Source organism: Mustelus asterias, chromosome 1 (assembly GCF_964213995.1).
Source record: "Mustelus asterias chromosome 1, sMusAst1.hap1.1, whole genome shotgun sequence".
Lineage (NCBI taxonomy): Eukaryota > Metazoa > Chordata > Chondrichthyes > Carcharhiniformes > Triakidae > Mustelus > Mustelus asterias.
This window is the reverse complement of record NC_135801.1, coordinates 114,526,200-114,540,464: the sequence shown is the minus strand read 5'-3', so window position 1 is coordinate 114,540,464 and position 14,265 is coordinate 114,526,200. Positions and strand designations below refer to the sequence as shown.

The 14,265-nt window shown below is 40.4% G+C and overlaps 1 protein-coding gene across 10 annotated transcripts in view; it reads right to left on the bottom strand.

The window, feature by feature from the left end:
* The window catches only part of fip1l1a (FIP1 like 1a (S. cerevisiae)), a 75,516-nt gene that overhangs the window by 45,904 nt on the left and 15,347 nt on the right, over nucleotides 1–14,265 (bottom strand). For 3 of the 10 annotated variants that reach the window (XM_078217242.1, XM_078217250.1, XM_078217234.1), the window contains exons 5-10: nucleotides 13,531–13,637; nucleotides 11,966–12,024; nucleotides 10,673–10,783; nucleotides 10,245–10,375; nucleotides 6,275–6,384; nucleotides 3,507–3,612 (exon numbers count right to left, since the gene is read on the bottom strand). In XM_078217242.1, coding sequence (XP_078073368.1) covers nucleotides 3,507–3,612; nucleotides 6,275–6,384; nucleotides 10,245–10,375; nucleotides 10,673–10,783; nucleotides 11,966–12,024; nucleotides 13,531–13,637 — 624 coding nt within the window. Of the gene's footprint in view, nucleotides 1–3,506; nucleotides 3,613–6,256; nucleotides 6,385–10,244; nucleotides 10,376–10,672; nucleotides 10,784–11,965; nucleotides 12,025–13,530; nucleotides 13,638–14,265 lie in introns of all 10 variants that reach the window. The other 7 variants (XM_078217221.1, XM_078217225.1, XM_078217220.1 and 4 more) reach the window with 3 other exon arrangements.

The following is a 14,265-nucleotide window of genomic DNA, read 5'->3' as shown; positions in this document are numbered from 1 at the left end:
CAGGAGGACAACAAAAAAAAACATATAGGGCCGGATTCTCCGACATTGCCTGCGCTGGGACTTTACGGTCCCACTGCAGTGAATGGAGGAGATTTGGCAAAGTGCCAAATTCCCCGTCCTCGCTGGCAGCGACAGCAGGGTGTGAACGGCTGGAGAATTCCAGCCATAATTTCAGGGTTTTTAAAAATTTATTTTCATTCACGGGACATGGGCATCACTGGCTGGCCCAGCACTTATTGCGCATCCTTAGTTGCCCTTGGAGGCAGTTGAGTCTCAACCACATTGCTGTGGCTCTGGAGTCACATGTAGGCCAGACCAGGTAAGGACGGTAGATTTCCTTCTCTAAAGGACATTAGTGAACCATGTGGTTTTTTCCGACAGTCGACAATGGTTTCATAATCATTAGTAAATTCTTAATTCCATATTTTTTTTTAAATAATTCAAATTCCACCAACTGCCGTGGCAGGATTTAAGCTTGGGTGCCCAGAACTTTATCCTGGGTCTCAGCATTACTAGTCCAACAACAATACCACTATGCTACTGCCTCCTCATGGCAAGGTGTCAGTAGTGAAATGCAGCAAGGGTCAGTGTCTGGACCTGTCTTTTTACATTCTACTTCAATGACTCAGATGAGAGGACTGAGTGCAATATATCCTCATTTGCCAATGATACAAAGCTGGTAGGAAAGTAAACTGTGATCTAAGGACTCTGCTAAGGGATATGGACTGGCTAACTGGCTGAGCAAGGCGGCAGCAGAGGGAGCAAAACGCGGGAAATGTGATTTTTTTTTCTATTCTTTCATAGGATGTGGGGGTCACCAGCTAGGCCAACATTTATTGCCCATCCCCTATTGCCCTTGAGAAAGTTGCCTTCTTGAACTGCTGCAGTCCATGTGGTGTAGATACACCCAGTGTGCTGTTGGGAGGAAGTTCCAGGATTTTGATCCAGTGGCAGTGAAAGAGTGGCAATATAGTTCCAAGGCAGGGTGTTATATGGCTTGGAGTGGAACTTGCAGGTGGTGGTGTTCCTATGCGTCTGCTGCCTTTGTCCTTCTAGGTGTTAGAGGTCACGGGTTTGAAAGGTGTGATCGAAGGAGACTTGGTGAGTTGCTGCAGTGTGTCCTGTGGGATAGTACACAGTGCTGACATTGTGCTTCAATGGTAGAGGGAATAAATGTTGAAGGTGGTGCATGAGGTGCCAATCAAACGGGCTGCTTTGCCCTGATGGTGTTGAGTTTCTTTAGTGTTGCTGGAGCTGCACCCATCCTGGCAAATGCAGAGTATTCCATTACACTCCTGATATTTTTTTCTTTTATTTTTTCATGGCATGTGGGTGTCACTGGCAAGGCCAGCAATTGTTGGGATGTGGAACGTCCTCCTCCAGTTAGTTGTTTAATTGTCCATTACCATTCATGACTGGATGTGACAGGACTGCAGAGCTTAGATCTGATCTGTCACTTGTGGGATCACTTAGCTCTGTCTATCATGTGCTATTTAGAATGTTGGATAAGCATATGGTCCTGTGCTACAGCTTCAACAGGTTGACATCTCATTTTTAAGTATGCCTGATGCTGCTTCACTCCAGGAGTCTCTTCCAGCACTCTTCATTGAACCAGGTTTGATCCCCAGCATGATGGCAATGTTAGAGTGGGGGATTTGCTAGGTCATAAGGTCACAGGTTGAGGTTGAATACAATTCTGCTGCTGTTGATAGCCCACAGAGCCTCCCAGATGCCCAGTCCCGAGTTGCTAAATCTGTTCGAAACCTATCCCATTAAACACAGTGGTAGTACCACATCTCACCATTGAGGGTATCCTCAATGTGAAGATAGGAGTTTGTCACCATAAGGACTGGTGGTCACTCCTACCACTACTGTCAGGGACAGATCCATCTGCGACAGGTAGATTGGTGAGCATGAGGTCAAGTAGGTATTTCGTTATTGTGGGTACCTTCATCACCTGGCACAAACCCAGTCGAGCAACTATGTCCTTTAGGGCTTGGTCAGTAGTGGTACTACATTTGAGCACCCCACCCAGAGTACATTCTGTGCCCTTGTCAACCTCAGCACTTCCTCCAAGTGGTGTTCCATGGAAAGCTACTGTTTCATCAGCTGAGGAGGGGCAGCAAGTGGTAATCAGCAGGTGGTTTCCTTGTTTATATTTAACCTTATTATAAAACCTCATGGGGTCTGGAGTCAATACTGAGGATTCCCAGGGCAACTCCCTCCCAACTGTATGTCACCATTTCTGATGGGTCTGGCTTACCAGTGGGACAGGACATACAATGTCCCAGACATCACCATCCCCATGCAAGGTATAATTCTATGAGTATGACAGAGTCAGGCTGCTGCTTAGCCAGTCTATCAGACAGCTCTCTCAAATCTGTCAGATGCCCCCAGTTGTTAGTAAGGGGGACTTTGCAGGGTCAACGGGACTGCCTGTGCCCTTGTTGTTCCCGATATCTGGGCCAATGCCATGTGGGCTGTCCGTTTTAATTTCTTTATGACTTGCTTGGTCATTTCAGAGGGCTCTTAAGAGCCAACCACATTTTTGTGGATCTGGAGTCACATGTAGGCCAGACCAGGAAAGGATAGGTGGCATTACCTTGGTGCAGTGGTAATGTGAGCCCAGACAAACACACTGGGGACATGGGTTCAAATCCTACCACAGTAAATAATGGAATTTAAATTCAATTCATAAAATCTGGAATTGAAAGCTAGTCTCAGAGATGGCAACCATGAAACTACCATTGACTGTCATAAAAACCTATCTGGTTCACTAATATACTTTAGGGAAGGAACTCTACTGGCCTACATGTGGCTGACTCTTAACTGCCCCCTAACAAGCTACTTAGTTCTAATTATTGATGGGCAACAAATGCTAGCCTTGCCATGAATAAAGCAGAAAAAAGCATGGATCAGTTGGATCAAATGTGCTAGAGAGCCAGCTGAGATAATTTAGAAGTTTAATGTTACATATAATGACAACTTACTCACTCCCGAAATTCTGCATCAAATGACCACAAAATGCTTTCTTTTCTCACTCTTCATCCTTTTTCTCCCCCTGCACCCTCCCCCCATCCTGATTATCACAAATAGCACCAAATATCTACTTCTTTCTTGTTCTAGTTCAGTGTGAAGCTACTAAACTAAATTAGGCAAAATAATGAAAGTCCATTATAAAATGGTATACATAAAACTCAGTTCCTGAGACATTTAACAGGCTGCAAACCTTTCCTGACAGTTATACAAACAATATCATCTATCACTTTCAACAAAAATATTCAAATAAAAACCCAGTTCAAGTTTCTGGAAACTAAGTTTGATTTTTTTAAAATCTACACATGGCTAGACTTAATCTTACATAACAAGTTTGAGTTACTCCATCCACATTAGAAACTATAATTTTCATATTATAGTATATTTTTAAAAAGTTACCTCCATTATTCCCCTGAAATACTTCAGATGATTTACATAAAACATCAAATTGTACGCAAGTACTGACAAACCTGGATGGCATTTTCATCTGCTCCACCCCGGTCGCGACGTCGCCCCTCCACACGAGCAATGGTAATTAACTGACCTCCAATAACCTCGATGGACCCAGAGAGCCTTCTGAAAAACAGATTATAGATTAAGGTAGTGGCAACAAACATAGCCTAGTTGATTTGTAAGCATTAAAACAGTAAAATATTGATAAATTAAAATGAAAATGTTATGCAAACAAAGCAATGATCCCAAGCACATTATAAGTTAGCCACTGACTTCATGCTCATATCATCAATTCAAGGAGAGATAGCAAAAAGTCTGCCAATCTGAACATTTTTACATAGCAACGTTCACTCATTCAAAACAAGAATTGGGAAAGAATGTACATTAAAATACCAAATAAAAGTCATCAGGCTAATTCTTAGCAAAAAATGGCAGTCTTGTTTCTGACGAGAAAACCAGTGTTTTTCTCCAGATTTTATGACACTATGCCAAAAAAAATCATTACTCATGCTCTCATATGGGGGGGGGGGGGTGGAGCCTTTACATGCCACCAAAACCCGGCTGCAGAGAGATGGGGGCACCATCTTTAAAAGGTGCCCCGATCAGAGCAGCAATAAACCTCCCCCCGACCCCACCACGGAGGTCTCGGGAGCTCCCCTCCCCAGCCCTGATCAGAGGCAGCATTCACTCTGGCCCCTGTTATCATTGCTGCCCCCCCCGCCCAACACCCAAAAGACCTTCGGCATCACCTGCCCACCTGTCTGCTCCAAGCTCACAACCACATCTGCATGTAACTCCACTGGGGCCTGTCCTTTGACATGGATTGGCACCGCCAGGCTGGCATGGTGCCAGATTGAGCCCCCGCCGGCATTTGCTCTGATGACTAATACAGGCTCAAGATCGCCCTCATTGGGCCTAACAAGTCTGCTCTCTTTTGGCTATGCCCAATGTCAGTTTTCCGTAAAAACACTCTTTCTCCATCCCCCCCTACTCGAGAAGTAATCCCGCTTTCTCCAACCCATTTACAATGCTGGTTTCAATTGTTTCATGGAAATTCATTCCATTTTTTAATTACACTTTTTTGAAACTGTTCCCTGATCACTAATTTCCTGACCACTTCTAGTATAACAACTTATGTTTACAGTGACTTTAATATAGTAACGCATCCCAAGATGCTACATAAAAGTATTGGCCATCAAAACCTGACATATAGCAAGATGCTTGGACAAGAGAAAAAAAGTTTGGTCAGAAAGATGAAGGTATAAAGACACAACATACAGGGGAGGGGGATGGCACTACATATCTCCTGAGTTTGGGACTGAGACAGCTGAAGGCACAACCAGCAATGGTGCAGCAAGTGATGGATGTACAAGTCACTCGAGTTAGATGAATGCAGAGTTCCTGGATGGTTGTGACTTGGGCTACAGGATGTCAGTGAGATTGAGAGGGATTTAGCCATAGGGCAATTGAACACAAGGATGAGCATTTTAAATTTGAGGCATGGCTAGATCAAGAGCTAACACAGGCTGATGAGAAAAGGGATAATTGCTTCCTGCATCCGAACATACCAGAGCTTTGCATGAGCTGAGGTTTATGGGAGGTGGAAAATGAGATCAGTCAGGAGAGCATCTGAATAGTCACGTCCCAGAAAAGACAAAATCAGCAGCAGAAAGGCTGAGGTGGGTGATATTACAGAAATGAGAGAAGGCAGTCTGGATTTCAGAAAGTTTAGTGCAAATCCAAATCATGAAGCTTTCAAAACCTTCTTTTCATGATTGGGCATTAAAGAGGTGGGCAAGTTCATCAGACTTTGGAGAAGCATAGTTCCTCTTAGCAACAAATTCTCACAAACATTAGAAATTGGATCTTATGTTGAGTAAAGAAAACCCATAGTTTGCAGTATTATCCAGTACAAAAGATCACCACCGTGGCAAGTTAAATAAAAATGTGTTTAATCAAGAAATGGCTGAAAGACATCTAAAGTTTGAAGTTTATTTGTCACAAGTAAGGCTTACATTAATACTGCAATAAGTTAGTGAAATTCCCCTAGTTGCCACACTATGGCACCAGTTCGGGTCAATGCACCTAACCAGCACGTCTGTCAGACTGTGGAAGGAAACTGGAGCACTTGGAGGAAACCCACGCAGACACGAGGAGAACGTGCTGACTCCACACAGACAGTAGCCCAAGCCGGGAATTGAACCCGGGTCCCCAGCGCCGTGAGGCAGCAGTGCTAACCACTGTGCCACCGTGCTGCCCCAGTGTATCTACAGTGTTAAATTCTCAAATCAACCAATTTTAAAAATGGCATGGATGGATCATGAAACAAACCATTTGGAAACAAAATATTTGGAAACAAAATTCAGGAGAACTTATTGTTGGCAGTCGCCCCCTTAGGGAATTTACTCTCTGTACAAATGACGACACCCAACAGCCTAAGATATTGGACCTCAGATATCACTGTGATATTGACAGCACCAGAAAAAGTAGGGAGACTCAGGAATTTAACCCAGTGACAGTGAAGGACCAGTGATATATATCCAAGTCAAGATGTCTGATATTTTAAACTCACCACCTTAAATACAATAGCTCTTAACCGTAACTATTTCACCTTAGCACTCATAGCTCAAAACGTTTTTCGCAACACAATGCAAGTTCTGAAGCTCATATCAAATGGGCATAGTGCCAAAATTTCACATCTACTATGCATTATTAAAACATAAGCAATAACGACTAGAAGAAAATATAAAACTTCCACTGGACCTGCCTTTGTCTAAATTCTGACCTGTTGGGCGGAGGTCCTGCCCTGAAACGATTTGGAGGAGAAGGGAAGTCCATTTTAGGGGGTGGTATCTCTGGTTCTTTCTCAGGGTTCCCAGTTCTACCCTGTTGTACCTGAAAAAATTATAGTAACAACAACAACATAGAGCAAGTAAGTTGCAGACAGTGGAGAAAGAGTGTGCAAAGGGACATGCAAAGAGTAAATGAGCAGTCAAACGTTTGGCAGTTGAAATTTACTGTGGAGAGGGGCGAGGTCAATGATGGATCTGAGAAAGTCAAATCAGAGAGTTATTTGCAAGAGACAATCAACTTTGCAGGAACAAAAGGGTTTAGGTGTCAATATAAATAAATCACTGAAAGCTATTACACAAGCACAAAATAAATTTAAAAGGCTAATCAAATATTCGCCTCCAAATCCAAAGAGGTTACGCATACAAAATAGTGAAGAATTGATGTTAAAATCAAAATACTGCGGATGATTTTTTGACTTGATTTATTATTCACATGTATTAGTATTGTTTCTTGCTCGCTATACAAAGCATAGAGAAAGAAACGAGAGAGAGCAGAATGTAGTGTTACAATCATAGCTAAGATGTAGAGAAAGATCAGCTTAATACAAGGTAGGTCCATTCAAAAGTCTGATAGCAGCAGGGAAGAAGCTGATTTTTGCAGGTCTAGCAGCATCTCGGAGAGAGCTGCCAAGTTAGCATTTCAAGTCCGCATAACTTGAGTCATACTGGATATGAAACATTAACTCAAAACAGATGCTGCCAGACCTGCTGAGATTTTGCCCGCATTTCCAGTTTTCATAATATTAATGGAGGAAGGTGATGCTTCAGATGTGCAAAGCTTTTGTTAGAACTCAACTGGATAAGTACATTCAATTCTGAGGAAAGTTTTGTTGATCTTGGAGTACAGTACAGATAGGGTAGATCAAAACAATTTCCTCAGGTGTGGAATACAGAACTTAAAAAATAGATGCAGGAATAAACCACACTATCTCCAGAGCCTAATCTGCCTGAGCTGCATCTTTACGCGCTATTTCCACATGCCTTAATTCCCTTCATATGCAAAAATCTACTGATCACAGTCTTGAGTACACTCAACAATATATTCTTGAGAATTCTGAAAATTCTCAATTCTGGAGCGAAATACAAATTTAATTGCAGTCCTAAATGGTTGATCTCTTAGTCAGAAATTAGTATCCAGAGTTCTGGACCCTCACCCAGGGAAACATTCTCCCAGTACCTATCCTGTCAAGTCCCTTAGAAATGCTATATTTATCAATGGGATCATCTCGTATTCAAAGTCCAGTGAACATAAGCCTAGTCTACTCAAACACACCTCAAAAAGAGGATCTCCTCATCCCATGAATCAATTTGTTGAACCTTCATTGCATTCTATCCTCGGTGAGGTCAAACCTGCATACAATACTCCAGTTGTGGTCTCACCAAGGTTCGATCACAACTGCAGTAAGATTTCTCTACTCTTATACTCAAAAACTTTGTCATAAACATAGCAACGCAGAAAATGGGAGAGGGAAGAGGCCATTCAGCCCTTTAAGCCTGCTCCACCATTATAATCATGGTTGATCATCCAACTCAATACCTGATCCCGCATTCCCCCAAATCCTTCGATCCCCTTTTCCTCAGCTGCTATATCTAATTGCTTCTTGAAAACATGCAAATGTTTTAGCCTCAACTACTTCCTGTGGTAACGGTTACCATATGCTGACCACTCTCTGGGTGAAGACATTTCTCCTCATCTTTTTCCTAAATAGTCTACCCTACACCCTCAGACTGTGACCCCTGCTTCTGGACACCCCCATCACTGGGAACAGCCTTCTTGCATCTATTCTGTCTAGTCCTGTTAGAACTTTATAGGTTTCTATATCTCCCCTCATTCTTCTGAACTCCAGTGAATACAATCGTAACCGACTCAATCTCTCCTCATACGTCAGTCCTGCCAAATTATACTGCATCTACCAATAATTTGGCCCACTCACTCAACTTGACCAAATCGCGCTGAAGGATCTGTGCATCCTCCTCACAGCTCATCCCCCCACCCAACTTGGAGTCATCTGCAAATTTGGAGATATTACATTTAGTTCCCTCATCTAAATCATTAATACATATAGTGAATAGCTGGCGTTCCAGCACGGATCCCTGTGGTACCCACTTGTCACTGCCTGCCACTTGGTAAAAGACCCATTTATTCCTACTCTTTGTTTTCAGTCTGCCAACCTGTTTTCTATCCATCTCAATATACTACCACCAATTCCACATGCTTTAATTTTACACTCTAATCTCTTACGTGGGACTTTGTTAAAAGCCTTCTGAAAGTCCAAATAAACCACATCCATTGGCTCCCCCTCATCAACTCTACTAGTTACATCCTCGAAGTATTCCAGATCTGTCATGCATGATTTCCCTTTCATAAATCCATGCTGACTCTGTCCCATCCTGTCACTGTTTTCCAAGGGTTTTGCTATAAAATCTTTGATAATGGATTCTAGAACTTTCTCCACTACGACGTCCAGTTTACTGGTCTATAATTCCCTGTATTCTACCTTCCTTTTTAAATAGTGGGGTTACATTAGCTGCCCTCCAATCTGTTGGAACTGTTTCAGAGTCTATAGAATCTTGGAAGATGACTACCAAAGGCTAACATACCACTTGCCTTTGAATTTTTTACTGTCCCTATACGTTAACTTTCTGCGACTTGCGTACTAGGAACTAGAAGCTTCAGAATACCAACTCACCTCTTCAAAAATATTCTGCTTTGCCAATTTTCTTAGCAAAGTGGATAACTTCACATTACAATTCATATGCCACATTTTTGCCCACTCACTTAACCTGACTAAATCCTTTTGCAGTCTGAGTCCGCTTCACACTTTATTTTTCCACATAGCAAACTGGGGTACATGACACTTGGTTCTCTCTTCTAAATCATTGATACAAATTGTAAGTAGATGAGGTTCAAGCATTGATCCTTGCTCATCCAACTCATCACAACCAGCCAATCCAAAAATCCTTTTTTCCCTACTCGGTTTCCTGTCAATCTATCCTCAACCCATGCTAATATATTGCCCCCAATCCGAAGAATCCGAAGTTTGTGTAATAAGCTATTTTTTGTCATCTTATTGAATGCTTTCTGAAAATCAAATAAATTCACTGGTTCACCTGGCCCACCTCAGTCTCATCCTCAAAAAATGAGCTGGTTTGTCAAACACGATTTCTCTTTCATCTGTGTTGATGTAATATTGACCACATTCTAAAGCATAACCTTTAAAATACAGCCAATCCATTTAGAATCAAAATCACTAAGTATTTTTCGACATAAAGGATAGTGGAAATCTGGAAGCAAAATATTGTGCATGCAGGAAACCTGGAATAAAAATTCTGGAAATATGCAGATAATCTGGCAACATTTGTGAAAAGAAACACAGTTAATGCTCCAGTTCGTAATGAAAAGTCAAAAGCTGAAATGGAAAAATGCCAAGTCTTCCAGCATTTCCTGTTATAGTGGAAATTTGAAATTGTGGATGCTGGATCAATTAAAATTTTCAAGACGGACATGGATAGATTTTGTTGTTCGGCAAGGGCACCAAGAGAGCAAAGACAGATAGAGTTCAGCTCAAATCAGCCATCATCTGTTTGGATGGTATAATAGGTTCCAAGAGTATTTCTAATTTTCCCTGTAATTCCCAGTCATCAGGAGCTTTAGATGGTTCTACTCATTTCGCTTCTCCTGCATTTCACTGGCATTAAAATTGAAACTAAGCACTTTCTTACTAAGACTTTGTAATTGTATTGCCTGTCTTACAGTAGGCTTGGAATGGAGGGCGTGAGGGGGAGGGGGGAGTAATATGATAGGAATTTTTTGAATGTGTGGTGATCTGCATTTTAATAGTTTCATGTGCATTGACAACTTGCACGTTACAGTTGTGATCTATAATTTCAATGAAAACTAACCGTAATTCTGTTTGTAGTTGAGGCAAGAGGAAGGGGTTCAAGACCCATTCTTAGTCGCTTCTGTTTCTCACAGTAGGCTTTCCAAGTCTCTTCATTGAACCCATAATTGAAGTAATCAGAAAGATCAGCACCTTAAATGGAGGGGAAAATAACTGCATGAGCAAACAGCACTATAATTACAATAATGACTTAATTCCAACTGTTTTGCTCTCACTTGCACAGAATTTGAGTTTGTGAACACAAAATACTCACTATATTAAGAGTTTAATACAGGTTACTCATATTCAGCTATTTCTTAGAAAGGTAGATCTGAAACATTACTAATATCAAGACTTAGATGACAAAACACTAAAATAACTTTGCAATTAATGCTCAAAGTTAAATATTCAACTGCTGAGAAGATCCCTTTAAAACAGAAAATAGTATACCTGGCTTCCTCCAAGGTTTATCTTCAAAAGAATCCAAATCTATTTCTAATGTTGGGATTCCATTGATGTCCCCAGGGGCATCGAGGTCAACACCCTTTCCAGCTTTTGTCCCTGAAAATAAAAAGTTAAAGGTTTACAGTAAGTGACAACATATTACCAGTAGAATGCTAAAAACATTCCAAAGTGAGATAAATGCTACCTTATTGCAGTTCTCATTCAGTATGTTGGATGCAAAGACAAATCAAATATAAAATAATTCATTCAAAAAGTAACTATTTTACTTACTCACCATCACCATGTGATTTTGATGTTATTCACTCAAATAGCTTAAGAACATTGCTAAAATAAATATAATAGTTTTAACCTGTAACTATCATGGGTTTAAAATGAAAAACCATCTTGCAAAATTAGTCTTTAGATTAAGAACTGACCTTACGCAATAAGTAAAAGGTAAAGTCACTATAGTCCCAGATGACCATAGGCTGCTCTCCCTTTTGAGGAGGAGAGCTGACTAGTTGTGATTTAACCCGAGGATCACCACATCTGAGGCAAGGGGCAAGGTTGAGAAAGCGGCCCTTCAGTGATAAACAACCACTGTGTTAGCAAAAGTAAAAGTGCGCCAATTTGAATAATGCACAAAATTAATATCATTACCCAATTGGTAAGCCACTTCACTCCCCAAAGAGTAAATGATAACAGTTATTGACAAAGCTGAGCGTTCCTTACTGCTTGGAGAATGACGACTGAAAACCAGGGAACGTAAAATGTATCATTTAATAAATTTACAGTGTGGAGAAGATTTTCTATTCCTAAAATCTTAGATAATGGAACATTTGTGTTGAAGATGTTCTTGAATATACTGATGATCTCATTGATTTTGTCTTTGTGGTTTTTTGAAGTCAACATCCCAAAACACTTTGTAATTATGTTAAAGGTGCTCTGTAAACTGAAAATTGCTGTTTTACAAATGCCATACTACAATGCTAATGAAATTAACAAAGGAAACTCTTTTACATTGGGATACACAATTCAATAGATAAAGTAAATCAGTTTAAATACAAAATTCCAAGAGTTCAAATGTGGGACAGTGCTGATTTCTCAATACGCAACCACTGTTGAAAAATGGCCAAATAAGACTTTGTACTTCTCCACTGGGTGGTAGAGAACAGGAAAGAATAAGGATCTTTGCCAAGCCACTCTCAAGCAATGCTTAGTAGCTAGTTTATGCAATTACTCATTATCTTGGCCATAATTGGCAAGTAGCTTGGGGAAAAAATGGGTAAAATTTCTTACCCGATCCATAAAGTCTTCCTGATGACTTGATATTGAGATTCACAGGTGTTACGCCATAGCTATTGGACAGAAAATATAATTCAATTGAGACAAAAAGTTTTAATTTCACAGGACTAAGAGATTACACAAATGATGATCACATGCTCATTTCATACTCCACTTGAATTTTGTCAAAGCAAATATTTAGTTTCACATTTAAAACACATTTGATATTCACATAAATGAGCATTAAAAGTTCCTGTTTATATGTTTCAATATAAAGTTTGCAATGAAAGTTACACACACAGGACCACAATTATTTGTAGCCTTCTTGAGCTCGTTTCCAAGTAAACACCAGCTGTGAAAGCTTCACTGCATATCAATAAGTGCTTATTTGTAGAATAGGTCACTCTGTGTTAGAACTCTGCTTTAACCAAATGAAGTGAAAGGATTTTTGTCAGTTCCTTCTGGATATGAGCCTAAATAACAAATTTGGCCTGAAAAGTTGCCATCAGTTGTAGAATCTGAAGTTGAAAGATGACATAGAAACACAATTTGACCATTATTTTAGTCATCAATGTAACCACAAACTCTAATTTAGACACAAAGTTGGCAGCGAGGCAGTCAATGTAACTGCAGTGTCAGCTACATTAACAATTCCTGCAATAATGAAGCGACCCATGCTAGTCCACAACAAGACTTGGATAACATCTTGGTATGGACTAGCAAGTGGTACATAACTCAAGTCTTAGTCAATGATATCTTGAATAAGAGAATGGTCCTTGATCTTCAACATTTCACCTTGGAGGTCCACTTAAGCTGATCAGTTATATCCATGGCAACTGGACCATTTCCTCACCCTTGAAGTCTGAACTTTATCTACAAGGTTGAAGTCAAGATTACGATGAAATAGTCACCACTCTGGATAGACAAAGATAATGATCATCATCCAGGAGGGAACAGTTTTCTGAAACAGATGCCCCGACAATGGACTCAATATCCATCCCCAATGCATGGTGTTAAAGTACGTACTGCAGCAGCTCACAAAAGTTACTTAGACAGTTCCTCCCTCCCACGACATCTGCTATGGAAAAGGACAAGAGTAATGTTGTGGGAACACCATCTTCTTCACAATTATTTGTCATACATCCTTCTGACTTGGAAAATGGAGTGCAGTTACTTCATCATCAGTGACATTATCCTAGAATTTCTGACTAAGTCCTATTTATACAACACTGTCACAAGGATTGCAGCAATTCAAGGAGAAAAGCCATCAGCACCAACTTCTCAAGATAACTACGAATGGACAAGAAATGAAGCCTCACTGATGTCATCCAAGATAATTTATAGTGGTGACCAGAATATTTAAGTTGAAAACTCTTAAATGGAAGACTCTGTTAAATATCCCTGTTTTATATACAAATGTATTGAAGCTGCACTTGCAGTTCCTGCTCAGAAAAATGCAATCGTAAACAGAAATCAATCCTGGTACATTCATGTAATGTAAACTAGAACTGCATTAATCACCTCAAGGAACACAGACAGTGAAACACTTACATACAAATAGAAAGAAACATGGGACCTACGTATACTGTGGTGCTCCAGTTTTAATATCACCAATGGTTACTTGAACATCATCATCGTCGTCATCACTATCGCTATCACTTTCATCCTCCCCTTCACCTGCAGGATTCTAAACATTGAGAAAAAAATTGCTTTTAAAACTAAACTGAATGTTTTTTTATTTACTTTTCCAATTCAATCAAATCAAGTCCAATTCAGAGTCTCAACAAGTTGAGACATTTCCGATCCAAGCTGACAAGACAGGGTATGCGACCCTTTACCCTGTCTTGGGCCTGATCTACAAGAGCCAAGCTGATTGGAGAAGGCGGAGGTTTCCTCCTCCAAGGCTTGATCTCATTTGCATCTTAGCCAAAAGGTCGAGATGCCGCTTTTAAAAATTGCTTCAAATGAAAATGAAGCTTAAATGCAACCCAATGACCTCAACCAAGTGCAGCATCTGCATAACTACACTTGATCTTAGCCAAAAGACCGTAAACAAGGCATTTTCAAACCTTCAACATTCCCCTCCTCCACTGCAAACATATACTGGGAGTTTCAGAACATATACATTATCAAACTATCCAAAGCACAAAGCTCTATTTTTGTTTTTAAGTTTCAAACACCTTATGTCACCTAATGTTAACAGAGCTACCGCAATTCTACAGGGCCCCTGATATAATACTGAAAGCAGATAGGAAAGAAAGCTCCTTAAATTAATGTTAACTGTTTATGCCCATCTCTGAACAAGAAGATGTTTA